Source organism: Sylvia atricapilla, chromosome 23, assembly GCF_009819655.1.
Source record: "Sylvia atricapilla isolate bSylAtr1 chromosome 23, bSylAtr1.pri, whole genome shotgun sequence".
NCBI classification, from domain to species: Eukaryota; Metazoa; Chordata; class Aves; order Passeriformes; family Sylviidae; genus Sylvia; species Sylvia atricapilla.
The window spans coordinates 3,228,510-3,256,400 of NC_089162.1; the positions used below are offsets into that span (position 1 = coordinate 3,228,510).

Consider the following 27,891-nt stretch of genomic DNA (forward strand, 5'->3'; position numbering starts at 1 on the left):
GTGCGCGGTGCGCGGTGCGCGGTGCGCGGTGTCCCGCCGCCGCCGCCGCCGCCCCGGCAGCGCTGTCGCATTGCGGGCCCCCCTCCGCGCTCCGCCGCGCCGCCGCTGTTGCCGCTCCCGCCCCGGCCGCTTCGCCGGTGTCGCCGCCGCCCCGCGCAGCCCCGCCCCGGCCGCGATCCGCCAGCGGGGCCGCGGGGTCCGCCCGCGCCGCATCCCGGCACCATGAGCTTCTTCGGGTTCGGGCAGAGCCCGGAGCTGGAGCTGGTGCTGAGCGATGCCGAGAGCCGGCGGCGGGTGGAGCACAAGACGGAGGAAGGCAAGAAGGAGAAATACTTCCTCTTCTACGACGGCGAGACCGTGTCGGGCCGGGTGGTCCTCACCCTCAAGAACCCCAACAAGCGGCTGGAGCACCAGGGCATCAAAGTGGAGTTCATCGGGCAGATCGGTGAGGGGGCGGCCTGCGGGCCCGGGTGTCCCTTCCTGATGCCCCTCGTGGGTGCCGGGAGCATCGCTGCGGTGCCGGCATCCCGGTGCTGCCCGGGCTCCGGGGAGGATCACGGCATCCCACGGGATCGGGGTGCCCACAGGTGCCAAGGGAGCGCTGCTGGACCCCATGGTACCGAGATCCCTGCGGGTGCCAGGGATACGGAGAGCACTGCTGGTGCTGGGAGTCCAGGGAGCATCACTGGACCCCGTGGTAATCCCACTGGTACCGGGGGTTTGGGGCATTGCTGTGCCCTGTAGCACTGGGATCCCACTGGTACCGGGGGTTTGGGGCATTGCTGTGCCCTATAGCACTGGGATCCCACTGGTACCGGGGGTTTGGGGCGTTGCTGTGCCCTATAGCAATGGGATCCCACTGGTACCGGGGGTTTGGGGCATTGCTGTGCCCTATAGCACTGGGATCCCACTGGTACCGGGGGTTTGGGGCATTGCTGTGCCCTATAGCACTGGGATCCCACTGGTACTGGGGGTTTGGGGCATTGCTGTGCCCCACAGCACTGGGACCCCACTGGTGTTGAGCAGGCTCCTCTCGCTCCCGAGCGATGCTGGGCAGCACGCAGCATTCCCACGGCTGTCTGACATTATTCCACCCTCTGAGCTGGACAGCCTGGCCTGTTCTCCAGGCCTGAGCCCTGGCAGAAGGAAGGGCATTCCAGTCCTTTTCCAGGTCATTGTTCCCCTGTCCTAGTTTCTCGCTTCTGCTCGGTCACCAGTTTCAGCTCCGAGCTGGGCACACTTTGGTTCCATCCTGCAGCTGCAGCTCAGCCCGGACCTGCTGCCATTGAGGCCCTGCTGCTGCCTGCCCGCTTCCCTCGTGTGCCTGCTGCTCCTCTTAGGGATGCTGAGGGTGCTGATGGGGTGGGTTTTGTCCATGTGTCCCTTTTTCCAGGGTGGATGGCCTTTCCTGAGGGCTGCAGGCTCAGCTGGGCTGATCCCCCCTTCTGCCCCACACATCCCTGCACGCTTGGTCGGGTGACTTCGAGTTCTTCAAAACTTGTGCTTATCAGTGCGTGTAAGCAGTTCAGGTTTAATATTTCCTGCTTTCGTGGAGGAAAGGCAGCTGCCACACCCACTCCTCCATGGGAGCGGAGCTGTCCCTGCTCCACGGACGTGCCCTGAGTCCCACAAGCCAAAAAAAGTTGAGGATGCTCCTTCCCAGTGATGTGGCTGCGTGCAGGGCCTCGCATCTGTGGCTGTCTGTGCTCGGCTCTAAACCCCAAAATCACTGCTGGAGCCAGGGGCTTGCAGCCTTTGCATTGCAAATTGTGTGGTGAGGGAACGTGAGCAGATTTCCCACCCGACCTCAATGCTGCTCTTTGAGAGTTCTATCGGCTTTGCTTGTGCCTGACGCTGGTTTTTGGAAAGGAAGGGAGTGTGTAAATGATGGAGTGTAGGTGAGGCTGTTCACCAGGAGCCAGGTTATGAGTTCCAATTGATACAACTGCAATGGAAATTAAGGATGAACTTTGTTTCCTGCTCCACTGTCTCTGCTGTGCTGCCTTGCCTGCTCCTGGTTCCCTGTTTTGGAAGACTTTTGAGCCCTGCCTGTATGGAATAACTGCTTTGTATGCACATTATTGCCCAAGCAGGGTGTGTTAGAACTGCTGTGGCTGCACATTAGTCTTATGCCCCTCAGGCCTTTTAGATAAATCACTGAAGTTTGTACCACTAATTGCACTTCTCTGTGCTTTCCGTCTCTTGCCTCGTGTTGTGATTTCGTGCTGCCATGAGGTCAGCGTGGAGGGGAGACAATTTGACAGGCAGGGGGACTGGGATGTGAAGGAGGGATGTTTTACAGGGAAGATGCTCCAGAGCAGATACCAGACTGTGAGTGCTGGGTTCTGCCTGCTCTCAGGTGAGCATGGAACCCATTCCAGATGGTTTCACCCCTGGTGGCTGTGGCCTGAACAAATGAAATGTTGGCAGGTTATTTTCTCAGTCTGGAAACCTCATAGCTCTGAAAACCTGAAATTACAGCTTATACCTGTTTGACAGGCTGGGAGTGTGGGAAACATCATTCTGCTTAAGGGTGCCAAACATGACCTTCTGGGGTAGCAGAAAACTCAGTGCACTGACATTTGCCTCCCCTTGCTTTGAGTTTGATTTGTGCCCTCTGCATCGTGTGTCACGATGGTTTGGGCTGAATCCTTTTTTTTCTGTGGCTGGTTCCTCTTTTTCTGTTGGCACGTGGCTTCTCCCTGTCACATCAGCGAGCACTTTTCCTTCTCAGTGGACACACACATCCAGTGCACAGAGAGAGGTTTGGTTATTTATGTCACCTGCCCAGCCTGAAGGGCTTGGTGACATTTGCTGTTGTGCGTAAGTGAGGAGAGCTCGAGTGCCAAAATTTCCATTAGAGAGATAAGGTGAGCAAAGGGCTGTGAGAAACAGGCATCACTTAAAAGCTGAACTATCTCATCGTGCATCTCGAGGAGGGCAGAACTGCAGCTCCTGAGCACCTCTAATACCTCTCAGAAGCCTCCTCTGCACAGTTTAATGCTGACACTGAGCTTGTATGTGTGTGTGATTGTGTGATGACTTAGGGTTTTGTTTCCTCATCTGAGCAGAAAGGCTTTGCCTTGCAGAAGGGCTGTGTGGGTGTCCTGTAGGCACAGGCTCACACGCAGGGCTGGGAAGGGCAGGTTTCATTGATGGCTTTGGGTAATCCCAAGCTGTTCATGCAAATTGCAGAGTTTTTAAGGGTTTTGGTGCTTTGTCTTGAGGCAGAAAACTCAGTGGAGGTGTGGAGGAAATGAGGAAACCTTTAGTTTCCTGCTGATGTGGGAAGGTTGTGGGGAAAAGCGAGGCAGTGCTGGTCACTTGAGCTGGTTTGAGCAGTGCTTCCAGAGGTGAGAGCTCTTCCCTCACTGTGCTCACATTGCCATTAATGTGTCATCCATGGGCTGGAGGAGCAGTGGGTTCAGCCACACACAGGGTGGCTGTGCAGCAGGATCAACATTGTCATTTATTCCCTGCTGCAGCACAAGGCCACTCAAGCTCTTTGCTGTCTAAAGATAAGCAGGAGCAGTTGGAATAATCCTATCCCCTCGGTTTTGCTCTGTCACTGTCTGTTCCAGACGAGCACTGGTGGTTTTTCCTCACAGTGGCAATGCCTTTGGCCTGGAATACAGTGCAGAAAGTTATTGGAAGGGTTTGCATGAGCTGCAAACAGTCTGACTGCATTTAATATTGGTATAAGTGATAATGTCACCCCATGGCAAGTTCTTGATTTATTGTAGTGGAGGAGGCTGGATGGACCTTTTCCTTCCTGCTCCAGGGAGGAAAGTTTTGACCTGCACCAGGCTCTGATGGAGGGCAGGGAACAAGTGCAGTTCTGTGGAGCCACGGGCTCCCCTGGAAAGTTCTGTGAATGGTGTTGAAGGGAGGAATGACCTGGACAAGAGAGCTGCTGGAAATCTCCTGTGTCACGTGGGGTTAAGCTTAACCTGGATTCCCCTTTCCCTAGAACTCTACTATGACCGAGGAAACCACCACGAGTTCGTGTCCCTGGTGAAGGACCTGGCCCGGCCTGGGGAATTCACTCAGTCACAGACCTTTGACTTTGAGTTCACACACGTGGAGAAACCCTACGAGTCCTACACGGGGCAGAACGTGAAGCTACGGTGAGTCCCCTGCCCTGCTAACCCCACTTCTCCTCTGTGTAAGTGCTGATGTTCACTCTCATGATGCAGGAGCAACAGAATTCCAGATTAATTTTGGGGGCTGAGCTGTAAAAGGCTGCCTTTGAGATCTTTAATTTACAAGCACGCATCAGGCTCTTTATGGAACTTGTTTTTCCCCTTTTGAGTGACAAGAGAAATCAGCCCCTTTTGAATCGAATACTTGCTAATTTATTTGATAATTCAAAAAAATCAAAATAAACGGTTTGGTTTAGTCTCCAGTGGGGATATTTTCTCTGTAATCAGTCTTGTCAACTTTAATTGTGCTCGGTATGCAAACAGATGCTTCGCTTGTGCCTTGTTCATATGTTAGAAATGATATTTCACATCAGGGCACTCAGTCGACTCAAAATCCTTTCACTGGCTTCAAAGTGGGGGTTGGAAATGTCTGAGGTCTGCACTGAGAGGTGTGGCTGTGCAGCCTGATGTAATCTTGCAAAAGGGCAGTGGTTTTAACATGTGCAGGCTGTTCCTTGGATGCCCAAAACGGAGCTTAGGTAACTCAGGCTCACAACACGCTTGGAAGCTGAGAGGAGCCTGTTTTCCATCTGAAAAATTCCCTTCTGTCTTTCCCAGTGTGGGGTGTTGGCTGCTCCAGGGGCAGGTACATGTCAAAAGCTGGGGGCTCTTTTGCTGTGGGTTTGTTTTGTTCAGACCTGGACTAAAATAGAGTAAATGACATGGGAAGAGGAGTTTCCTTGTGGCAATTCTTTGGTTTCCTGCTTATTTCATCCCTTTGGACATTCCCGTTCTGTGTTCTTGAAGTGCTGGTCCTTCTCTTGGTTGTGCATGATCACCTCACCTTGCCAAGGAGAAAGTTCCAAGCTTCACTGGGAAGAAGGAACTTTCTCAGTGGATCTGTTGGGTTGATCACACGTTTTATTTAGATTTTCAGGCAAATGCTTTCAGCTCTTTACATGGATCTGTGTAGTAAAGCTGCTGGGATAGTGCAGCCCAAACCACCCAACCCTTGTCCTTGCTGCCCTCTGTGTGACCCTGATGGGAGGGGACTGTCCCTGCAGGTATTTCCTCCGTGCCACCGTGAGCCGCAGGCTGAACGACGTGGTCAAGGAGATGGACATCGTTGTGCACACCCTGAGCACCTACCCCGAGCTCAACTCCTCCATCAAGATGGAAGTGGGCATCGAGGACTGCCTGCACATCGAGTTCGAGTACAACAAGTCCAAGTGAGTGTCCCAGGAGCAGCTGGGGGTTCTGGGGATCCACCTGCTGGAGGTTTCCTCAAAGGAATTCCATGTCCACGTGCTCCAGGGTGTGGGTTTGTTCTTTTCTTGGTGTTAGAGCCAGGATTGATACATGAGAGTTGCAGTTTCATGTTTGGACTCGGTTTTTATTAATTCTTATCTATAGCACAGCCTCACGAGTCGTGAGCTCTAACTAACAAGGTAGAAAATGGAGCTGTCTCTAAGTCTTTCCAAGGTCTTTTAAGCCCTAATTGTCCAATAACAAGATGACACCTGTATTATTTTTCCTTTTAACCCAATAACAGATCACCCAACGCCTGCAATGCTGACCTTTTCACCCAATTAGAAAAAAACACTCAAAACCAAGAAGAAGAAGGACTTAGACAACGCCTTAAATCCTCCATATTGTCCCATATACACCACTATATACTAAAACCTTAAATTCTAAGTTTTTCACCCTGTGAGATCACACAATTCCATTCAAATTCCACACCCACTACCCCAGTGCTGTCTCTCAATTTTGGAACCCTGTTCCACAGCCTCAGGTCAAATGTAGTCCTTGCTTGAGGGTCAGTGTCTTTTAACACAGAAAGCCTAAAATCCTCAGTTTCCAGAATTCCAGCACCAGGGAGGCTGGGAGACAGCTCAGATCCTCCCTGGTCTGTGGGTTCCTTTCCCTTCCCTGTATCTCTGGATCAAGGAGTGGGAGCTATGAAATTCTTGCTGTAACTTCCCACTCCCTGTATCCTCAGCCAGGTCAGTACTTGCAGGTATCTCCAAAATGCAGTGTTTGCTCCTGACCAGGCAGTACAGCTGAAGTGGGAATTAACTCCAGCAAAGAAGTTGGGAAGAGCTTTTTTAAACTACTCCTGTGCATCTTTCCCAGCTGGTGCTGGCAGCTCTCTCTCCAAGTGATGGTTGGTCAAAGGTTGGACTCGATGATCTCACAGGAGTTTTCTAACCTAAATGATTCTGTGATTTGGGTTGGTTTAAATTGATCTAAAATACTGAATTTGGAACCTGTACAGGGGTTTCTTGCAGATATTCAGCCTGAACTGGTGTTTTTAATGTATCTGCTCATGCTAAATGTTCTTGTGGGTTTCTAAAAGAGCAGAGGATGGAAGTGAAGGGCTGGCTGCTGGTGGGGGTGGTTGATTTACCATCTGCTGTGGATGTGAGCAAAGTGCCTGCCCAGCAAGTTCCTGCACGTCAACTCGAGCCCTGCTCTGCTGCACAGGGTTTGATCCTGGTGTTTTCTGCCCTCTGGTGCCAGGTACCACTTAAAAGATGTGATTGTGGGGAAGATCTACTTCCTGCTGGTGCGGATCAAGATCAAGCACATGGAGATAGACATCATCAAGAGGGAGACGACGGGCACGGGGCCCAACGTGTACCACGAGAACGACACCATAGCCAAGTACGAGATCATGGATGGGGCACCTGTGAGAGGTGAGAGGGCACAGGAACCCCCAGGATTCCTCTCCTGGAGCCTTTTGGGGTGGGAATGTGACTCCCATTCCACTGCTGGGCTCAGAGCAGGGGATTGATCTGATCCCCCTTCCTTCTCCAGTGTGATGAGGAGGAGCTGAGGCAGAATGAGCTGCAGTGACTTAGTTCTTTTGATGAAGCAGTGGCAGAACCAGCTCTAAATTCACAGTTGGCATGGGCCACCCGCTGGCATTGCTGCAGCTCAGAGCAGAGATGGTGTTCTTGCTCTGTGCCAATCTCCTGTGCCACCGTTCCTTTGCCCGGCAGAGTCACCTGCCAGACGAAATGTCACCTCACTCATTTTTTCCTGCAGTGCTGTCTTGATGCAGGTCCCAAGAGTCCTGTGCTGTTAGAGTGGAGCTGGAATAGCTGTCAGCAAGGGCAGGATCTGGCTGTGGACCGTGCCATGCTGGTTTCTGAAGGGAGTTGAGGTCTCCTAGCTCATGTTAGTCCACTTGTGGAAACAGTGACAAAGGTTGTGGCCTTGTGAGTTTGTGTTTTGCTGCTGCTCTCCTGGTTTCTGCCTGCATCCTGTCTGTGCTGACAGCTCTGTGCCCTTTCCAGGGGAGTCCATTCCCATCAGGCTCTTTCTGGCTGGCTACGAGCTGACTCCAACCATGAGGGATATCAACAAGAAGTTCTCTGTGCGTTATTACCTCAACCTGGTGCTGATTGATGAGGAGGAGAGACGCTACTTCAAACAGCAGGTGAGAAACAGAGCTGCTGTTCTCCTTGGACCTGGGCATGATTGATTGGGATGCTTTTACAAGGACCCACTGGGAATTTGGGATTCATCACGTGGAAAGATGGTCTAGAAGAATGTCCATGCAGGGTCAGATGTGTGTGGTGGTGGGGAGGAGTCTGGAAGGTGCCTTTCTTTTCTGAATCTGGATCCAGAAGGATCTGGAAGGTGGGATTTTTTTTTTTTTTTTTTTTTTTTTTGTTCAGTGGTAGAGCTTCTGTGCTTCACCTTATCAGTGGCACTAGGACAGAGGTGCTGTGGGTGTCCTCTGTGTGCCCAGACCCCAGCAAGGAGCTCTCTGCCCAAACTTGGGGCAGGCTGCACCGCCAGGCGTGTGCTGGCTGTGGGTGGAGCACCAAGCCTGGTTCATTCTGTGGGGCAGGGTGGGGCAGCAGAAGGTCTCAGCAGAAGGCCTCATGAGCCCTGACAAGCCTTGGCTGTGTCCCCGCAGGAGGTGGTGCTCTGGAGGAAAGGGGACATCGTGAGGAAGAGCATGTCCCACCAAGCTGCCATCGCGTCCCAGCGCTTCGAGGGCACGTCCTCGCACGAGGCCAAGCCCCCCGGGCAGCCCACGGAGAACAACGGGCAGCAGTGAGCCCGGGGGGCCACCCGGAGCCCCCAGGACAGCAGCACCCAGGAGGAGACGCTCAGAGACTTCACAGAAATAAATAACCCGGTTTTGACTTCATTCCTTTCTTCGAAGGACTGGCGCGGTGGGATGGGGCGGGAGGGCCCGGCCAGCTGGAGCTCCCCAGTCCATCCGTCCCTCTGGAGCCTGGGCACGGCTGCTTTGAGGCAATGTCCGGAGCCTGTGGAGCTGCCCCATCTCCTCTGTGCCCCGAGAGCCTCGGCCTGCAGCGGGGAAGGAAGGAGAGAGCAAGGGAAGGCGCAGTCTGCAGCTTCTCCCCGGCCACGTGGAGGTCGCCTTGGGGCTGTGTAGGACGGATGTTTCTCTTGCCTTTCCGAAATCTTCCCTGGGGAACGCGGCCCGGTGGGTAGCTGGATGCTGGAGGAGGGATCAGAGACTGTGGTGTGGCCTGCTGGAAATCTTGTGGTGTCATCCCCTCGCTGCTTCCCCTTCTTCCTCTTCGTGCTGGCGTTGGATTCGTTGCCACAAGCAGTTGGATGGTGGAGGTGACTCAGCCCTGGGACTGCCACCAGCCCCTGGAGCAGGGCCGTGCTGTGTCCCACCAGGAGCTGGGGCTGGTACAGGGAGTGAGATGTGGATACAGGAGGTGGCACAGGGTGGGCAGAGTGGTGACAGTCCCAGTGCTTCTGGGTGGGCAACAAATGGGGGCAGGAAGGCTCCTGGCCAGAATGGGCCTTCCTAGCCTTGTCCTGGCAGCTGCCTGAGATCCACGCTCCAGCTGCAGCTCCCAGGTGCTGCTGCAGTTTTGGGGGTCTCCCGTGGGTGGGTTTATGCTGCACACGCTGCCCTGCAGTGTCTGTGTCCTTGGGACAGAGCAGGCTTTGTGTAGGGAGGGACAGCAGTGTGGGGACACGTGTGTGTGGTCTGGTTTGCCGCCTCGTGCCTGCGGGACGGGGATTAGTGGGGACAGAAGGTGGATGCTGTTGTGGGAGGCTCAAACAGGCCTGTGTGGGCTGCTGGAAGGAGCCAAGCAGCAACTGGAAGGGTGGCAGAGCTCTGATTCCAGACACACAGTCCTGAGGCCTGAGCTGAAGTCACCAGTGAGGTCTGAGAGCATGCAATGAACTGAGAACCTGAATGTGGGCTTTTTCTTCTTTTTTTTTTTTTTTTAATAAGCTGCGTTTAGCCTTCGGCTAAGTAGACTCATGAGAACATTCCCAGAAGGAAGTCACTCCTCCATTAAAAATCAGATGTGGCTTTGTAGAGTTGATTGACTGAGTTTGGAGAATGTCCATTCTGCTCAGCTGCCCTTCAGCAAGCAGGTGGTGAGACCTCCTACCCCAGGGAGAGACAGGCCTGCGCTAAGTGCTGGGATATGAGCTCTGTCAAGTGAGATTTGTCTGGATTTCTGAGTTTGTGGCTCGCTAGTTTGTCCAGCTTCTTTCTGGCTCTGGAATCAAGTTCCTCTGTCCTACAGCTGAATGTAGAGCAGGTGTCTTGCAGCTGGGGAGTGGAAGGTTCTGCTTTGTTCAGGAGTGGTGCTGGTGGAGGGACTGGGGCTGGGGTGGGAAGGGGAGCTTTTTATGTAACGACAGCTACTGTATTTCAGTGATAAATGTGTGTTTTTGCTTGCCAAAGTAAGTTATCTTTTCCTCAGCACGTGTAAGGTTGTGGTTTTTAGTAGAGCTGGCCAGTCTGGCTCTGTAGAGGACACTAATGCTCTCATCTCTGCTGAATGCTTGTGTCACCCCATGGCTCTGCTGTGCCCCACTGCAGATGTGGCTGGCTTGTCCCCCCACAGGGACTCTGCCGTGGGCTGGGGCCGTGTCTTCCCAAGGCTGGGGCAAAAGCTCACTGCAGAAAACAATCACCTTGCTGTGCCAGGGTGAGGGCTGGGAACCTCTGCCACGGCAAAGGACCCTGGATGTCACTTTGGACACTCCTCCCTCCCTCCCTAAAGGCAGTTTTGTCCTTTAGGGACAAGTGAAGCTCCTTTGGGAGCCTTTGGGGATAGCAAACTATCCTTCGATGCCTGAGCTGAGCACAGCAGCGCCCTTACAATCTTCTTAGGCTTTTCTTCAGCTCCCTCCTTGCCTTTATTTCTTTATTCCTTTATTCCCCTGGTTTGTAGGCCATGTGGGAAAGAAACCCCCTGGATGGAGGTGTCTCTGCATTCCAAGAGTGTTGTGGGTTTTTTTCCTGCCTGACTAGATGTGAGATCACTGCCTGGCTCTAAGGAGATGGCTGTTCAACATCTGTTCATCATTCCTGGAGGGTCCCCTTGTGCATGGGCCTGCACAATGATTTGGGGGATTTTCCCTACTTTGTCCCCTCTCCCCCATGTCCCTACATGTGGAACCAGAATTCAGAAATGATCCCGATTTTTCCTGAATCTGATGGACCATTCAAGCTGTTAGCCACTGGGCCCTGTGTTTGTCTGGGGTGGAGCAGATGTGCTGAGCATCCTTGGAGAGGAGCTGGGGTCCCTCCAGGACAAGGTAATCTAGGACAGTGTTTTGTTAGCATGTGAAGGGGCAGATGCTGCTCCAGCAGCCGTGTCCCCCTGAGCTGGTGGTTCTGTGCTGTACTTGTGCCACTGCCTCTCTCCCAGGCAGAGAGGAGTGGGCAAGTACTAAACCAAGCAGTGCAACTTGTAATTAAGCCTCTGCTGTGTTTACATGTTTCTTAATTCGTCGTCTTTTCAATGGCTGTATTTTAAAACTTGGGTTTTTTTGTCTCTCCGATTAAAAAGAGCCAGCCCTGGCTGTCAAATGCTGTGCACGAGTTTGTCTGGTGTTTTTATATTGGGTTGGGTTTTTTTTTTTTTTCCTGTGATATGAAGAGATTTTTCTTCAAAAGTGCCACAGTGTGCAGCTCTCCAAACATGCTGGAGGAATTTGTCCTTTGTTATCTTTATAAATCCTTGGTCTTTCTTTAAGCTGTGTCACTGCTTGGCAGCTGTGCTGCTGGAGGACCCATGTGGCTTAAAAATTAGCAGGCTGGCTTTATTTTCTTCCATTTCCCCTGATGTCAGAACTAAAATAACGTGGGAACTTTCGTACCTGCAGGAAGTTCCCTGTGATCTGCTTTGTGTTTCCATCTCCAGAGAGACTGTTTACAACAGCATGCAGTGACAGGAGGAGGGGGAAAGGCTTCAGACTGACAGAGAATATTTCAGATGGGATGCTGGAGAGAAATTCTTCCCTGAGGGTGGTGAGGCCCTGGCACAACTGTGGCTGCCACATCCCTGGAAGTGTCCAACTCCAGGCTGGACAGAGCTTTGGAGCAACCTGGGATAGTGGAAGGTGTCCCTGCCCGTGGCAGGGGGTGGGATGAGATGATGTTAAGGTCTCTTCCAACCCAGGCTATTCAATGATTCCTAATTTTCTGATTCAAGACAGAACTCAGGAATTCCCTCCTGCAGAAAAATGCAGTACATGGAGCTGCACTAGACCCCAGACTAAACAAAGAAGATTTACCTGTTTCTTCCTCAAGAGATAAATTGCACATTTTCCTGCTATTAAAACCCAAGTAGCCGCAGTTGATTCCAAAAGGCTTTATTTCTTGAAAAAATAAGCAAAAATAACAGTGTGTCAGGGAAGGGACGTGTGGCTGCAGAACTTGTGTGGGCACATTTATGGTGCTTGAGCAGGTGAACTTGAGAGTTGTGGTGGTGGAGGAGGAGGCATCAGCGGGCTGGGTGGGAGCTGTGCTGCTTTAATGTGGCTTTTCCTCTTCCAGGCTCAAGACAAAATCAAATTGCTCTGTGGTAAGGAAGGAAAAGGCATAAGTGAAACTTCCAGCTTGTCTGACAGAGGGAATCAAGAGTCCTGGGAGGTTCTCACCTTGTGTCAGGGGCTGGATGGACAGACGTTGCCTGGTGAAGAGCATCATGTCCTTGAGGGGGCCCCCATCTGCTTTGTGTGCCAGGTGGTGAGCCTTGATCTCAGACAGGGGGATGAAACGCTTGGTCATCCTCACAAACTGCACATCCACCTGCCAAGGGAGATGGTCAGACACAGGAGCAGGTTGGACAAGGACACAGCCTCCAGACATCCCATAAAATCTTTGAGGGATAAAGATTTAGACCTGAAGCAAGTGACTGATGTGCACTAACAGCCTGGAAGCTTTGCTTTGCTCAAGGCTAAAAGAACATCCCAGTATTTCTGGCAGGTGATTTGTTGGCACTGTGCACCAGCAAGGTGCATTCACGTCACAGACAACACAAAATTCAGATGTGGGGTGCAGCCAGCCCATGAACACTCCCTTGCCTACAATTTAACGTGCCTCAAAACTACAGCTTTGTTTGCTGTGCACTGACAGTGGTTCTTAGTTCATTTTCCTAACTCGGGGTTCTGCCATGCGTGGAGGCCAGCTCTGCAGCCAAGATTTGAAAATGAAGAGAGGCCAGCTCTGCAGCCAAGATTTGAAAATGAAGAGAGATACATTCTGGCAGCCTTCTGGAAGGGACAGGGAAAAAAGCAGAGAAAACAGGACTGAATTTTCTCTTGAGAGAGAAAAAGGCAGCTAGGTCAGGACAGAAGCATAAGATTTTCAATATGATGCAGAGAGCCTTCTCCCTTCTCTTGGCTTGCACACAGAGCTTGAGCAGCTGTATTTAATACAGTACATTACCATGGACCATTTGGGGTTCTCTTTTCTGCTGGTGGAGTCATAATGAGGATCCTTCTGATCAAACTGTGTGTGGTCAGGGTACGCCTCCTTCACGATCTGAAGCAGAAGGGGAGAAGAAAGTTTCCATCAGTTCAAAACACCTGTCAGCAAAGGGCAAGGAGATGTGACAAAGAATAATCCTGGTGGAAAGATCAGCCTTGCTTTCCCTGAACTCCATCCTAACAGCTTCCTTTGCATTTCTGGGGTGGAAGAATTGCAGAACAGTGAGTGCAGCATCACCTGCTGGAGATCAGTGTGGAAGGAAATGCAGCAGAGGAAAACTAGGTAGTGATGACAATCTTTGTGATGAGTTCTCTTCAAGAAAAATCTGTTCTGTGCCCTAGGTTTATTCTGCCTTGTGGGCTCTGCTGACTAGAATGCAGTGAGTCAGAGTGTGGAACAACACTTGGCTTGGCTGGGAGTGCCCCGAAATGTCAGCAGGAAAACAGCACAGTTTGGTTCCATCTCTCTGGGGGCACATGGCTGAGTCAGCCCCGTGGTGTTGAGCTGAGGTGTCCTGGGCTCATTCCCTGCTCTCCCTGGACAACTCCTGCACTCTTTGGGGCTGAGACACAAGCAGTGAGCTGTCTGGTAACCCATTCTTTATCATTTCTCTCCCCAAAACACAGACACTCACCTTGACAAGGGCCACAATGCCAGGCTCTTTGCAGTTACTGTGGTAGAAGAAAGCCTGCTGCCCAAGTTTCATGGATCTCAGGAAATTCCTTGCCTGTCAGGAGTAAACAAGAGACTTTCATCTCTTTCCATCAAGCTCTCAGGGCTTCATTACAAGCAGCCAAGTACAGGAACCAGCAAGAGGAGAGGTAGATGTGCTTCAGAATTACTCACATGTTTTCTAGAGTTGTCATAGAGATGGTTTTGTGTTGGAATGAAATTAAGTAAAAACAAGGCTAAAGAGCAAAATCCTGTTGGTTAGAGGGTGTGTGGGAATTCAACAGCTCAGCCACCCTTGCCCAGGAGAGTGTCAGCAAACAACTCAGAGCAGATCATGTGTAGGGGGATAGGGAATCCTATACACTACAGGAGCATACACAGCAGGGGAGCACACGTGGAATTCCTCTGGAACAGAAAGCTGTACACTGACAGAGGATTTGGGTAATTATGGACTTGCTGTAAGTATCAAAGGTTGGTCTAAGTGAAAGAAAAACTGGATGATTTGACAGAATTCTCCCCAGCCTGAATTTACCTTTGACCTAGAGGCCACTAAGCAGGAGTTTATTTCAGATCCCTGCCAAAATGCACCTGTATGAACAGGCAGAGTGCCCCGAAAGGAAATGCTTCAGGGCACAGGAACAAGCTGTGGGCAGAGCCACCTTCTTCCTTCTGCTCTTTCAGTGCCCCCATGTGCTTCCTACCTGGTAGTTCCTCACTCCATCCCAGCAGGTTGTCTGATTAGGCTGAGCTTTCAAGTCGTCAACACTGAACTGCCAAATGAAATGAAAATAAGGATTCATTCAGGAGGTTTCTGATCTTCACGGTGTCATTGTCTGCACTGAGCCTCAGCATTTGTTGCTAGCAGCTCCTTCAATTATAGCACAAACCTGACACAATTTTTCTCTCCCACAGGGCCTACAGAAAAACCTTTACAAAGCAGCAGTTTAAAGGCAGAGTCTGAAACAGCTGCTGCTCCTGTGACCAACAAACAAGCATCCTGAGGAGCTGATTTCCGCTTGTATTACATGGATGAAACCCCAAGGTTGTCACCTTGGACAAGAACATTTTGTTTTTTCTGTTTCCAGGAGGACAAATGGGGTTTGAGAAGAACAAACAATCTGAGTTGCCTGATGCTGTCCCTCAGCATCTGGGCACTAAAGCTGGGCAGGAGTGAGCCTGCTGCTGTCCTTTGCTGAGTGAGAGGGTGTCAGTGCTTACCTTCACATCCACCCCCTTCTCCAGCCTGCTCTCAGGCTCTGATTTCAGCAGCCAGTGACAATATGTGATCTTGCTTTCCTCCCCACCAGACTCAGATTCTTTTTTCTTCCAGTTCTTCCATCCTGACTTGGAGCTCCCAGCTGGAGGTTTTGCAGACTTCTCTTCTTCCTCCTTATCCGAAGTCTCCTCCTCGGTTTTAGCAATTTTAGCATCAGGCTCTTTTTTATCTTAAAAGACATTGGGATAAAACACATTTTGTTTCAAAATATATTTTTAGTTGTCCAAGCTGGTTTCACACATTTGACTGCAGCAGGAGTTTGGGGCACCCCAGGTGCTCTGGGTAAGGTAGCAGCATTATGCACCAATGATTCTGAGTATTTCTAATTTGCATCTGAAATGAGGGTATTTTTGTGTGTGCAAAAATGTAGTTTAATACTCTCAGTTAGTAATAAAAAACCTCAGGATAGACCATGTTTGCCCACATGAAGTGCAGTTGAATATTTTAATTAATTGCTGAGAAATCAGCTGCAGGCAACAAAGTAGATTTAGGTGAATCTGGTGAGTAAGAGGAACATTCACCAAGCAAACCAAACTATTTCAATTCCTGCAGGAGATGGAAATCTTAGCTTAACCTCCACTGAGCTACCTGTTCAGAAGGGATCCATGTCCTTGTTTCTTCAGGGCACAGACAAATAATAAAAAAAAAAACAAAACCAAAACCATTATTAAGAAGTGATTAAAGGATAAAAAGATGGTTATTTGCTAGAGTGGATCAAGCAGATGAGTGGCACAGATGAGCCAAGTGTGCAGTTTTTTTCATCCTGTACTTTAAACACCACACCACGATGCCAGTGCAATGTTCTTTTTGTTTTTGCAGCTGGTACCACACCAGCTCCTGGCACTGCACTGGGTGTACTCTGACAGACCAACTCTGCTGTGCAGGACCTGAAAGCTCGGCATAAATTGGGCCTGAATTCCATTTCCTCACCCCCTGGTGCTGAGAATACATCACTGTCCTTATCACACACCTAGCAGACTTGTCTCAGCCACGCTCGGGTGCTCAGCCCATTTGGCACAGGAAATGCTGTCTGTAAGACGCTGCCCGTGAAAGACAGACGGTTAATACGGCTGTCTGTAGTTTCACTATAGCCTGCAACCTCAAATGAGAGATGCTAAATCAGTCAGGATGTCAGCACAGACCTGCTACTGCTCCTTTGTCTCTCTTTCTGCTTGGCCAAGGCATCTCTGGTCTCTTTGAATTATCTTCTCTTCACTGAGAAGCACCTGATGAACGAGAGGAGGAGGAGGAATTACTGCTCCTTCAGGCAACTGAAAAATAAAAAAAAAAAGCAGAGATGGCTGAAGCGGAGAATTGAAAGCGCTGTACGGCGAGTGGAGAGCAAATAAATCTTTCCTTGAGCTCAGCCACTTCCTCTATCAGTGTGAATGCTGGCAGGGCTTGGGGACCGCGCCCTGGAGCGCTGATGGACACGAGCAGCGGGGCTGGATTCCTGCTGCACGGCGGGGCAGCCGCGCCACCACCGGCCCCAAGGTGCGTGGGCTGAGCGCGGCCCCTCGGTGCCGTGCCAGGGGGGCAGCGCCTTTGGGAAAGGGAGCCGAGCTTGTCCCCAGAGCTCAGAGCTTGTCCCCGGCTGTCCGCTCTGCCCGCTGCTGGCCGTGCTCCCCAAGCCCCTCCGGGAATGGTTTCTTCTCCGCACAGCGCCGATCCCAGGTGCCCGTGCTCGGCCGGGGGGCTGCACTGGCTCATCCCAGAGTCCCTCCCAGCCCTGCGGACCCTGTGGCTCCGCGGACAGCCGGCCCACTCCCTGCCCCCTCTGTCAGCAGCATTACACGGCTCCGAGCCGGCCGCCTCCTGCCAGGCAGGCTGGCATCAACTTTTCCGCCTTCTATGCCAAGCTTTCCCCTTCCTCCCTTCCTCCTTCCCAGCCCTCCGAGCTGCCGCTCACCGGCGCGGGCCGCTGCTGCCTGTCCTGCTCGGGCCGATGAGGATGCTCGCGGTGCCGGGCGGGGAGGAGGAGGAGGAGGAGGAGGAGGAAGCCGCGCTCGGAAGCGGTGCCCGCTATGCAAAGGCCGGGGCAGGGCCGGCTCCCCTCGCTCCCTCCCCGCCCGGGCGGGCGGCGCCGGGGGCAGGACTACAGCTCCCAGCCTGCCCCGCCGGGAGCCGGGAGCCGGGAGCCGGGAAGCGGAGCGGCCCCGCACGGCCATGGCCATGGCGTGGCGAGCGGCCCCGCGGGCGGCGGCGCGGCTGCTGCTGGGGCGCCGGGGGATCGCCTCCTGCATCGACCGTAAGGAGCTGCCCGAGCGGGGACCCCCCCGCGGCCCCGGGGGAGGCGGGCTGGGGGAGATGGACAGCGGGTCGGTGGCCCCGGACCTCGTGTCCCCGCCCGGAGGGATGTCCCAAGCTGTCTGTGTCACTGCTCCTCGTGTCACTGCTCCCCCGTGTCCCTCCTCCCAGTGTCCTGCTCCCGGTCAGGGCGGTGCTGGCGCGCCACCGGCAGTGGGGCACTCTGGCAATGGGGCAGTGCTCAGCAGTGGGACAGAGCCTGCAAGGAAGGGTCCTTCCCTGTCCCTGTCCATCCTTAACCTTTGTGAGACAGCTCAGCAGCAGGAAAGAGCCCACAAACAAAGGTCCTTCCCTCTCCCTGTCCCTCTACCTTCGTGATGCTGTGCTCAGGAGTGGGACAGAGTCTGCAAGGAAGGTCTTTCCCTCTCCCTGTCCATCCTTAACCTTTGTGAGACAGCTCAGCATCGGCAAAGAGCCCACAAAAAAAGGTCCTTCCCTCTCCCTGTCTCTTCCTTGCCTTAGTTAGGCTTTCACACTTTTTCAGATTTGATAGTGAATCAAATAATGAATCTCTCAAAGAAGGGGGATTATAAAAAAGAAGAAAAGCGACTTTTTACGTGGGCAGACTGATAGGGCAAGGGGGAATGGATTTAAATTAAAAGAGGAGAGATTAGGTTCGATATTAGGAAGGAATTCCTCAAAATTCTGGCAAAATTCCAGCTGGCACAGGCTGTGCAGAAGTTGAGGATGCTCCATCCCTGCCAAGTTGGCCAGGTTGAACAGGGCTTGGTCTCGTAGAAGGTGGTTGAGGATCCCATCCAGCCCAAACCAGAACACTTTGCAGGTGAATTCTTTCGATGTTTAAGAACACTTAGAATTTAAGTAGCAGCTTCCCTATGAATTTCAGGAGAGGAACTAACAAAACAGTCTTGTATCTATTTGCCTTGTGTCTCTTCTTGTGTGTATTGAAGCAGGAGGTTTCAAATGCAGAACCTAACTAAAGCCTTATATGCTGTTTCCAAAGGGCTGCTTTATTCTTTGCTTCCCAGTCTCCTTTCTTCCAAGTCCTTCTGCAGCACAGACTTAGTGAGATGGGGTGACAGCTGCCATGGACTGTGCTCTCCTGTCCTGGCTTTCTAGTGTAGTTAGCATGGAGTAGACACAGCTGAATTTTGGATTTGTTTTGTCCCAAAAAAGCCCCTCCCAAAGCCCCCCGCTCTCAGCACAGTTCATGATATTCCCGAGGAATGGTCTCTGCGGCAGAGACCCTGAACTGTTTGTGTGAGTTAAGGGACACTCTGAAACTGAATATATGAAGTGGTTGTGTTGCTTTCCCTCAAGAGATGTGTTCTGACCTCTTCCTGCTTTTCCAGCATCCACTGGACTGACTGAGGATCAGAAGGAGTTCCAAAAAGTTGCCCTTGATTTTGCTGCCAAGGAGATGGCTCCTTACATGGCTGAGTGGGATGAGAAGGTAGGACAGCCTCACAAGGGTTGTACTGCTCCCTTTCTCCTCCCTTAGGTTGTTATGACCCATGGGTCTCACTGAGGGGTTCCTGCAATAGCTCTGGAGGTTGTCATTGAAGCTGCTGCTGTAGCTGGGAGGGGAAATCATCAGAAATACCTTGAAGCTTTCCTAGCCAGGTTGGTCAGTCACCTGAATCTTGGATTCACTGCTGAAGATGGAGTGTTTCTCTGAAGGTACCACCTCGTCTTTGCCCCTTCCAGTTGACTTCAACTCTGCAGGGCGGTGGGACTTCAATTTGTGGCCCAGGGATACCAAAAGAAATTGAACTAACTCTGAATATTCATTGGGATATCTCTGCCTGCCCCAATAGGAAATATTCCCTGTGGAAACGATGAGGAAGGCAGCCCAGCTGGGATTTGGTGGGATCTATGTGAAACCAGATGTTGGTGGCTCTGGATTGTCACGGCTTGACACCTCCATTATCTTTGAAGCTCTGTCAACAGGATGTACCAGCACCACAGCTTACATGAGCATCCACAAGTGAGTGTGTCTGGGGAGAGTGGATGGTGTCAGTCTGGCTGCTCTGTGGGCTCTAAATCCAGCTGGAGGCAGCTCCCTTGCTGCTGCTCATTATTTAAATATTTAAATTGTGACCTCGAGTACACACATCCCTGTGAGGATCCCTGGATGGCAGTAAACAAATAGGCCACAAGGACTGAGCTGCCACCAAGGAGTAATTTTAGCTTCGTGGTATGCAGGATGGGATTAAGTTCTGGATTTTGTTCTCTGCTCTGCCACTTAAGCTGTCTATAGATAGTAACCTGCCTGGAAAAAGCCTTTGTGCCTCGGCTGTGCTGTGACAGAGCCCAGAGGCACCACCTGATCCCAGGGCTGTCCTGCTTGTACAGACATGTCCAGTGACAGGTCACTTGGCACAGAGAGCTGCAGTGATGCTGCCTCTTTCTTCAGGTGCAGTTTTTTGGAGAAGGAGCAGGGCTGAGCATGGAGGGGAGACTGAGGCTCCTGAACAGGAACCTGCTGTTCCATAGGGCAGTGAGGCTGTGGTGAATGGAAGGTGTGACAAAACATTTTCAGGCCTCAGGGCTTGTGGCACAACTCCGTGGAGCTTTCCTCTGTTCAGCCAGGGATGTTCTTGTACAGCCTGTGTTCAATCCTGAGTGCTGCTCCTCCTCTCCCATCCCAGCATGTGTGTCTGGATGATCGACACCTTTGGCAACGAGGAGCAGCGCCGCAGGTTCTGCCCATCGCTCTGTAGCATGGAGAAGTTTGCCTCGTACTGCCTGACTGAGCCAGGTGAGCATCCTCAACTCAACCAGGACATCTTCTCCTTTCTCTTTAACTGGACATAAACATTGCAAAGGTCTGGAGGGGAAAAGTTTCTTTCCATTTTCATTGGGAAGTTGGGCAGGGGGAGATGATTGTTGCTGAGGTGCTCATGGTACAAACTCAGGTGTCAGGGTATGATCCCAGGGAGGATTTGTAGGCTCTGGACCTTCTCCTTCACTGGCTGCTTCCTTACCTCTCAAACAGGGAGTGGCAGTGATGCAGCTTCCCTGCTGACCTCAGCTCAGAGGAAAGGGGACACCTATGTCCTGAATGGCTCCAAGGTACCTCTTTGCTCCTTCTAAAGCACACCCCGGCCTGGGTCTCACTGTCCTTCCTGCTCCTGCTGTCTCCTCTCCTCTGTGCATTCTCCCAAGGCAGGACGTGCTCTGCAGAGCTTTCACCGGCTGGGTCCCTAAATAACTCTGGCTGTGGGGTCTTTGCCTGTCCATTTCTGTACCCTGCCAGCTGCTGCTGTGGGCTCAGGGTTAGTTTGCAAAACCACCCCCAAACCCCGTTTCTCTGGTTGTGCCCTCCTGCAGGCCTTCATCAGCGGCGGAGGTGACACCGACGTGTACGTGGTCATGTGTCGCACAGGGGGCCCAGGCCCCAAGGGCATCTCCTGCCTCGTGCTGGAGAAGGGAATGCCAGGGCTCAGCTTTGGCAAGAAGGAGAAGAAGGTAAGAGGTTTGGCTTGTGCTTGCTGTGGGCCTGAGGGAAGTGCAGGACAGAGGTCACAGAACCACAGGATCATTACAGTTAGAAAGACTTTCAAGACCACTGAGTCCAACCTGTGACTGATCCTCACTTGTCAGCCAGAGCACTGACTGCCACATCCAGGCATTCTGTAAACACCTGCAGGGGTGGGGACCCAAAACACCTCCTTGGACAGCCCATTCCAATGCCTGGCAGCCTCTTCCATGGAGAAATTCTTCCTGATGTCCAACCTGAGCCTCCCCTGCACAGCTTGAGGCTGTGTCCTGTGATTTCAATGAGCTTGTCTGTGCAAAGCATTAGGGATCTCTTCATGGATGGGATTGGAGTCCCAGCCTGCCATGATTTTACCAAGCCAAGTCCAGCTTTGGTGAAGTTTGCCCAATACCCATCCCTTTGGTAAGTGAAGGAGTTTAGTCTCAGGAACATCAAGATCACTGGATTTGTGCCTCTTCTCAAAAATACCTATTCCAGTTTCCACGCTGAGGCCAAGCCATGCAAACCACAGGTGCTTTGTGGCAGCTTGGCAGTGAGACAGAGGGGTTGGGAGCAGTGGTTCTGTGTCAGAGTTGTGCTGCTCCTCAGGCAGTCTGGAAAGAGTTCTGTTTTCTCCCAGGTAGGCTGGAATTCCCAGCCAACTCGGGCTGTGATCTTTGAGGACTGCGTTGTTCCTGTGGGCAACCGGCTGGGAGCTGAAGGGCAGGGATTCAGCATCGCCATGCAGGGGCTCAATGGAGGCAGGATAAACATCGGTGAGAAAGGCAAAGAGAGCCAGGGGAGGAGGGCAAGATCTTTTTGTTGCCTGTCTGAAGCAGCTTCACATTCACTCTGTGTCCTTGGCTTCTCCCACCAGCTTCTTGCTCGTTAGGAGCTGCTCATGCCTCAGTTCTCCTGGCTCAGGAGCACCTCACTGTCCGCAAACAGTTTGGGGAACCCCTCGCCAGCAACCAGGTAACCCCTGCAGCAGCTCTGCCCTCCAGAGCTGAGCTCTTCCTCATCCTGGAAGGGCCATGCCTCACTTCACAGGGTGAAGTCAAGAATACGCTTCTCCTTAGTAAGGAAGCGTGTCAGGCCTGAGCCCTTCCTGAAGGTGGTGGGGCTGTGGCTGAGACCCCTGTGAGGGTGCTGATGAGCCTTCCTTCCCTCTGGCTGCGGCAGTACCTGCAGTTCAGGCTGGCAGAGATGGCCACACGGCTGGTGGCAGCGCGGCTCATGGTGCGCAACGCGGCGCGGGCTCTGCAGGACGGCCGGGAGGACGCGGCCGTGCTCTGCTCCATGGCCAAGCTCTTTGCCACCGACGAGTGCTTCGGGGTAGGTCCCTCAAACATCACTTGGGATACTAATTAGGAGCTTGGAGACCCTCCCTTAATGCCCAGGGTGTCAGGGAGATGTTTTAGCGACCCAAATATTTGATGTTGTAGCGACCCAAAGCCAAGGCCAAAGCCAGGAGCCTCATTTGAGGACAGGATGTTTTATAAGGCATGTGGAGGCTGCAGGATCAATCTGTGAGAATTAAAACATCTTTCCATAGGTTCTTCCTACTCCACTTCCTAGGGGGCCAAAAGGGAGACAGGACAGGAAGCAGAGCATTTTTATTTTCCAAGGAAAATTTGCATGTTTGCAGGGTGATCGTTCCTAGGTAGCAAGTGGTTTTTCCTAGACCGCTGAAAAATCGCATTATTGCTTTGAAAATTATCTTAGCATTTGAAAAAGGCCTTATTTTTGTTACCTTATCAAAATGTCCCCATAAAAGAAAGCAAGTAGGGGGGAAAGAGCACTTGACACTTCCCAGACCAGTGCCGTTTATGTGACAGTACACATCTTATGTGCCCAGCGCTCTGCATTTTTGCTGTTCCTGTGTTTCCTATCCCAAACGGAGGGATAGGACACACGGAGTCGCGTTTCCATGGAAACCAGCGCCCTGCTTGCGCTTCCCGGGAGTGGCCGCCAGATGGCGATCGGGCGGTTCGGGTTTGCCCCGGCAAATACAGCGAAATGCAGCGAAAATCGCCTCATTCCCCAAAAATACCCGTCCCTGGGTACCTCTGTACCCGTTCCTCGGCATTTCTGTGCATTCCTTTTCACATAGACACAGACTTCATGTGAAACAGGTAACGTGAATGCACCCAGGGCAGCACTGATGGGGCCGCAGGGTCACACCACGTGTTTAAGAGCTGAGATTAGGTGACAAGGAAAAAAAAAAAAGTGAGCCCAGGTTCCTGGGTCCTTACCGAGCTTCTGCCACTGCCGTGTCCTCCACAAGGCACCTCACAGCAGTGTTATCCCCTTAGATCTGTAACCAGGCTCTGCAGATGCACGGGGGCTACGGCTACCTGAAGGATTACGCCGTGCAGCAGTTCGTGCGAGACATCAGAGTCCACCAGATCCTGGAAGGTAAAAGACACTCCTGTTACAAGTGAAGCTGGCAGTGGGGTTAGGAGGAAAACTCCCTTGGAGGCCCCCACCTTTCCCATAAGACTCTGATTCTTGGGTTTCAGAGCCCTGCTCTGCTCTGAGCATGAGGTGTGCCGTGTGTGAGTGCCCTGGCGGGGAGCTCTGGCCGGGTGGGAGCAGTTACTGGCTATTTTAAGAGTCTTACAGCAGAGGAAGATATTTAGTTGTCATGTTAGCAGTGCCTCAGTCCAGTTTCATCCCATTACTCCTGGTCACGTGATGATTCTCCCTAACAATTCCTCTCCTGTGATTTTGGTTTGTTTGGACTCCTTGACATCGTGTCTCTAACAGTATCTGGCCTTTTTCTAATCTCGGTTTGGCCTCCTAAATATTTTGTTTTGCTTGCTTTGAAATCCCCTCACCTACAACCAGGGTACCTGATAAGGGACGTGCTCTTTCTTACACGGAGTGAGTTTGCAGCCTGTGTGTTGTGTGTGTGTTAAATGTAAAGCAGAGAGTTCAGAAGTTGGTATAAATCCAGCTCTTCTCAGTGCCTGGTCCTGCATCCTCCCAACACCCATATAAAAGCAGCACCAGCTTTTCCAAGCAATATTCTGACACTTGGCAGTTGGTTTTTGGCCCAGCCCCTCCTAAATGTCACTTCAGCTGGTGGGAAGAGCTTTTCTGTGCTGCAAACTGCACATCAGGGAGGAGTTCTGTTGGCCTTTGGAGGGGGAAGATACTGGACCATGCCTTAACTCTGCTTCCTTTGCATCCCCATCCTGCTGCAGGTACCAACGAGGTCATGAGGATGATTGTGGCCAGGAATCTGCTACAGGGCTGAAGCCAGGAGCCTTAAAAATCCCTCCATCTGTTACAGCTCGGCCTGTTTCCCTCCCCTGCTCTCCAACTCTCTCCCTGGGAGTGGAGAGGGGGGATTCCCCACTGGAAACAGCCCTCCTGCCTTATGCACAGCTGGGTGGCACAGCTGCACGCCGTGCCTGGCAGAGCTGCTGTCACCAGGCTGGCATTGTGCAGCCCAAAACCACAGCTGGGAATGTGAGCCTCTTGTCCCCAAACCCCGCTCCTGGCCTGCTGGCCACACGTCCTCCTTGGATAGAGAAACACCAGAGCTGCTGCTCACCTCTGCTGAGTCAGGACTGAAAGGCAGAGGTGTGGCCTGAGCCCATGGGATCACTGAAATCTTTATTTTGAAGGAATTAATTGCTCGCAGCACCCCTGGGAACAGATGATCACAGGCTCTAGCCAGAATGTTTTTATTCCAGGTTGCCTCTCCTTTAGCTAGAAGCACTCCCTCTTTTCCCAGCAAACTTTTCCTGCTTGTTCTCTGCTTGTTCTCTGTATTTCCACCATATTTTGGTGCTTAATCTCGAAGAAGCCTTTGCAGCACGAAAGTGCAAATAAAAACCTAAGGTTCTGTACAGAACAACTGAACCCTGTGGCCTCCAATCAGTAAAATTATTGCTGTGAACAATGTAAGGGGAGTAAAAATATTGGTAAATTAAACTATTTTTTTTCCTCTCGGGTTTGGAATCAATAAAGCAACGATAGAAACGTTACTGGAGTGGAAATTACGGTAATTTCCTTCCGTGGTGTTTCAGGTGTTTAAACAGAAGTAACAGGGAATTTTTGAAGTAGGTGTTGCAAAATAGTTCTGCTTGAGGGCTTTTTAGGTAATGTCTTTGTTAACCCCTTCAGATCAGCCAGCTCCTCTTTTTTCTCAGCAGTACTTGGCAGGGGGGAAGTGAGAGGGTATTAGCAGCAGAATCATGGAATGGGTTAGGTTGGAAGGCACCTTAAACCCAATTCTTTTCAGCCCCTGCCGTGGGCAGAGATGCTTCCATTTGTTTGATCGGAACTCCTACTGAATGTCCCCTCCCTCGCTTTATTGAACACGGAATTTCCCTCATGGGGGGCAGCGAGAGCAGCTTAAAGAATAAACAGACACCTGTGCCTCGAAGAGAAACAGCTACCTGCCCACTGGGGGGGCCTTCTACCTTCCCTGGGGCTGGGAAGGGGCTCTGCACGGTGGGAAGAGGCTCTGCCCAGGGGCTCAGCGCACGTTCTCTTCTGGGGTCTCTATCGTGGGCCTCTCTGTGGGATCTCTGCCTGGGGTCTCTCTGTGGGGGTTCTCTCTCGGGGATCGCTGTCCATGCTCTCTGTCCGGGCTTTCTCTGTCGAGGCTCTCTCTGTCCGGGCTCTCTCCCGGGGCTCTCTCTGTCCGGGCTCTCTCCCGGGGCTCTCTCTGTCCGTGCTCTATATCCAAACTCTCTCTCCGCCCGTCCGAACCCCCCACGGCCCGTTCCCTCACGACCCCGCCGCTCCCTCACACGCCCCGCCCCCGCGGGCGCACGCGCGCCCCCGAGGCAGCCAATGGGAGGAGGGAGGCGGGGCCTCGGGGCGCGGCGCGGCCAATGGCGAGCGGGCGGCGGGCGGGGCGGGGCCGGGGCGGGGCGGGCGCTGGGTCGGCGCCCGGCGGGTCGGGGTTCGGCTCCCGGGGTCCCGGGGGCGCGGGGCCGGGCTCCCTCAGCCCCTCCGCCATGTGGCCGTGCGGCGGGCGGCGGCAGCGCCGCCTCGGGGGCATCGCGCTGCTCCTCGTCGTGCTGTGGCTGCTGCTGCGCAGGTGAGAGCCGGCTCGGGGCGGGGGGCACGGGGGTCGCGGGCCGGGGAGCGGCGGGCGGGGTCCCCGCGGCGGCGGGGGTGGGAGTGCGGCGGGAGTCGCTGCCCCGCCGGGCGCAGGCCCCGCCGCCGGCAGCGGGGCTGGCTGCGGGAAAACTGCGCATGGATGGAATCGGCGGTGGAGGGGAGAACGGTAATTAACGTAATTAACATAATTAATGTCCGTGCCTCCTGCGCGCCGTCGGGGAGTTAACAGGCGGGAGGCAGGCTCGGTAGATCCCGTCCTTTCTACCGGAGACCTCGGCTGCCATCATTCCTGCAGCGGAACGGGAGCGTGGGAAGGAGCGCGGCGGGTAACGCAGCCGCCGTGCCGGGATCGCCCAGAGCTTTAAATAAATGTTGCAGCTGCTTCCCGCAGCTCCGGGCCCGGCAGTACCGGCGGGGGCTAGCCCCGGCTCCGGCAGCCCGGGGCTGGGCTCGGCTCTCCTGCCGACCTTGGCTCGGGGGAGCCTTTACATCATCGCAGCGCCCGTGGATGATGCACTTGGCGAATCGATCGCTCCGGCGGATCTAACCCGGCTCCGGGGCTCCCTGACGTGCTCGCTCCAGCCTTGTTTCCCCCCGCTCCAGCCTTGTTTCCCCTCTCTCCAGCCCTGTTTCCCCCCGCTCCAGCCTTGTTTCCCCTCGCTCCAGCCTTGTTTCCCCTCGCTCCAGCCTTGTTTCCCCCCTCTCCAGCCTTGTTTCCCCTCGCCCCAGCCTTGTTTCCCCTCGCTCCAGCCTTGTTTCCCTCTCTCCAGCCTTGTTTCCCCTCGCTCCAGCCTTGTTTCCCCTCGCTCCAGCCTTGTTTCCCCTCGCTCCAGCCTTGTTTCCCCCCTCTCCAGCCTTGTTTCCCCTCGCTCCAGCCTTGTTTCCCCTCTCTCCAGCCTTGTTTCCCCTCGCTCCAGCCTTGTTTCCCCTCGCTCCAGCCTTGTTTCCCCCCTCTCCGGCCTCGTTTCCCCCCTCTCCGGCCTCGTTTCCCCCCTCTCCGGCCTCGTTTCCCCTCTCTCCGGCCTCGTTTCCCCTCTCTCCGGCCTCGTTTCCCCTCTCTCCGGCCTCGTTTCCCCTCTCTCCGGCCTCGTTTCCCCTCTCTCCGGCCTCGTTTCCCCTCTCTCCGGCCTCGTTTCCCCCCTCTCCGGCCTCGTTTCCCCCCGCTCCGGCCTCGTTTCCCTCTCTCCAGCCTCGTTTCCCCCCGCTCCAGCCTCGTTTCCCCCCGCTCCAGCCTCGTTTCCCCCCGCTCCAGCCTCGTTTCCCCCCGCTCCAGCCTCGTTTCCCCCCGCTCCAGCCTCGTTTCCCCCCGCTCCAGCCTCGTTTCCCCCCGCTCCAGCCTCGTTTCCCCCCGCTCCAGCCTCGTTTCCCCCCGCTCCAGCCTCGTTTCCCCCCTCTCCAGCCTCGTTTCCCCCCGCTCCAGCCTCGTTTCCCCCCGCTCCAGCCTCGTTTCCCTCTCTCCAGCCTCGTTTCCCCCCGCTCCAGCCTCGTTTCCCCCCGCTCCAGCCTCGTTTCCCCCCGCTCCAGCCTCGTTTCCCCCCGCTCCAGCCTCGTTTCCCCCCGCTCCAGCCTCGTTTCCCCCCGCTCCAGCCTCGTTTCCCCCCTCTCCAGCCTCGTTTCCCCCCTCTCCAGCCTTGTTTCCCCTCGCTCCAGCCTTGTTTCCCTCTCTCCAGCCTTGTTTCCCTCTCTCCAGCCTTGTTTCCCTCTCTCCAGCCTTGTTTCCCTCTCTCCAGCCTTGTTTCCCTCTCTCCAGCCTTGTTTCCCCTCGCTCCAGCCTTGTTTCCCCTCTCCAGGCTGTTCTGGGGCTGTCTCTCCCTGTTCTGTGTCCCCAGAGCAGTGTGGTACCCATGGCCCAAGCCCACTTCTCCCATCTAACCCTCTTATTTTCCTTCTGCTGGTCGCTTTTCACACTCCAGACCAAGAGCTGTTCCTCTGTAGCCCACCAGTAGCAGCAAGAAGTTGCTTAAGATTCTAGTTTGAGTCCCACGTGGTTTAGATCACATTCATTTTGCGAGTGATGCTCTTTCCCGGAGGAACATATCCCATGTTTGTGGCTTCCAGGTGACAGAAACTCTTCACTCCCTCACAGGGACAGGCTGGAGAATACATGGAAATACACATGGATGTGTATGGAGATGTAATATGTTTATTTATTGGCAGCTGGAAGTTTTATAACAGGTTCTTAAAATCATACTCGGAAGTAAACCTGATCCTCAGAGCTGTGGAA

At 53.4% G+C, this 27,891-nt stretch overlaps 4 protein-coding genes across 7 annotated transcripts in view; 3 read left to right on the forward strand and 1 right to left on the reverse strand.

The window, feature by feature from the left end:
- The first annotated feature begins 103 nt into the window (after nt 1-103).
- Nucleotides 104-10,989, forward strand: VPS26B (VPS26 retromer complex component B). Its single transcript, XM_066334733.1, has 6 exons — nt 104-445; nt 3,971-4,127; nt 5,207-5,371; nt 6,663-6,838; nt 7,442-7,584; nt 8,071-10,989. Exons 1-6 carry the CDS (start codon nt 223-225, stop codon nt 8,212-8,214), a joined length of 1,008 nt encoding a protein of 335 aa, XP_066190830.1. The 5' UTR covers nt 104-222; the 3' UTR covers nt 8,215-10,989.
- Nucleotides 10,990-11,749: 760 nt separating this feature from the next.
- Nucleotides 11,750-16,059, reverse strand: THYN1 (thymocyte nuclear protein 1). Its single transcript, XM_066334734.1, has 7 exons — nt 15,976-16,059; nt 14,776-15,002; nt 14,259-14,327; nt 13,520-13,612; nt 12,844-12,939; nt 12,054-12,204; nt 11,750-11,972 (listed from the first exon to the last, which is right to left on the reverse strand). The coding sequence occupies exons 1-7, from the start codon at nt 16,016-16,018 to the stop codon at nt 11,926-11,928; spliced, it is 726 nt and encodes a 241-aa protein (XP_066190831.1). The 5' UTR covers nt 16,019-16,059; the 3' UTR covers nt 11,750-11,925.
- Nucleotides 16,060-16,955: 896 nt separating this feature from the next.
- Nucleotides 16,956-24,580, forward strand: ACAD8 (acyl-CoA dehydrogenase family member 8). Its single transcript, XM_066334732.1, has 11 exons — nt 16,956-17,081; nt 18,454-18,554; nt 18,919-19,088; nt 19,753-19,862; nt 20,100-20,176; nt 20,435-20,572; nt 21,223-21,358; nt 21,460-21,557; nt 21,765-21,917; nt 22,898-23,000; nt 23,792-24,580. The coding sequence occupies exons 1-11, from the start codon at nt 17,000-17,002 to the stop codon at nt 23,842-23,844; spliced, it is 1,221 nt and encodes a 406-aa protein (XP_066190829.1). The 5' UTR covers nt 16,956-16,999; the 3' UTR covers nt 23,845-24,580.
- A 942-nt stretch (nt 24,581-25,522) lies between these two features.
- The window catches only part of LOC136371081 (beta-galactosidase-1-like protein 2), a 28,317-nt gene continuing 25,948 nt past the window's right edge, over nt 25,523-27,891 (forward strand). For all 4 annotated transcript variants that reach the window (XM_066334918.1, XM_066334917.1, XM_066334920.1 and 1 more), the window contains exon 1: nt 25,523-25,644. In XM_066334918.1, the coding sequence (XP_066191015.1) occupies nt 25,562-25,644 (83 nt within the window). In that variant the 5' untranslated portion in view covers nt 25,523-25,561. The remainder of the gene's footprint in view (nt 25,645-27,891) is intronic.

What these genes read in the sequence shown, in the direction of transcription:
- VPS26B (XM_066334733.1), top strand. Translation starts at nt 223, where the DNA reads ATGAGCTTCTTCGGGTTCGGGCAGAGCCCGGAGCTGGAGCTGGTGCTG. An exon ending in GGAGTTCATCGGGCAGATCG is followed by an intron (nt 446 to 3,970) that starts GTGAGGGGGCGG and finishes CCCTTTCCCTAG; the next exon opens with AACTCTACTATGACCGAGGA. An exon ending in TTCGAGTACAACAAGTCCAA is followed by an intron (nt 5,372 to 6,662) that starts GTGAGTGTCCCA and finishes CTCTGGTGCCAG; the next exon opens with GTACCACTTAAAAGATGTGA.
- THYN1 (XM_066334734.1), bottom strand. Translation starts at nt 16,018, where the DNA reads ATGCCTTGGCCAAGCAGAAAGAGAGACAAAGGAGCAGTAGCAG. An exon ending in AGACAAAGGAGCAGTAGCAG is followed by an intron (nt 15,003 to 15,975) that starts GTCTGTGCTGAC and finishes ATGTCTTTTAAG; the next exon opens with ATAAAAAAGAGCCTGATGCT. An exon ending in ATGGAGTGAGGAACTACCAG is followed by an intron (nt 13,613 to 14,258) that starts GTAGGAAGCACA and finishes TACTCCTGACAG; the next exon opens with GCAAGGAATTTCCTGAGATC.
- ACAD8 (XM_066334732.1), top strand. Translation starts at nt 17,000, where the DNA reads ATGGCCATGGCGTGGCGAGCGGCCCCGCGGGCGGCGGCGCGGCTGCTG. An exon ending in ATGTCCTGAATGGCTCCAAG is followed by an intron (nt 20,177 to 20,434) that starts GTACCTCTTTGC and finishes GCCCTCCTGCAG; the next exon opens with GCCTTCATCAGCGGCGGAGG. An exon ending in AACCCCTCGCCAGCAACCAG is followed by an intron (nt 21,558 to 21,764) that starts GTAACCCCTGCA and finishes TGGCTGCGGCAG; the next exon opens with TACCTGCAGTTCAGGCTGGC.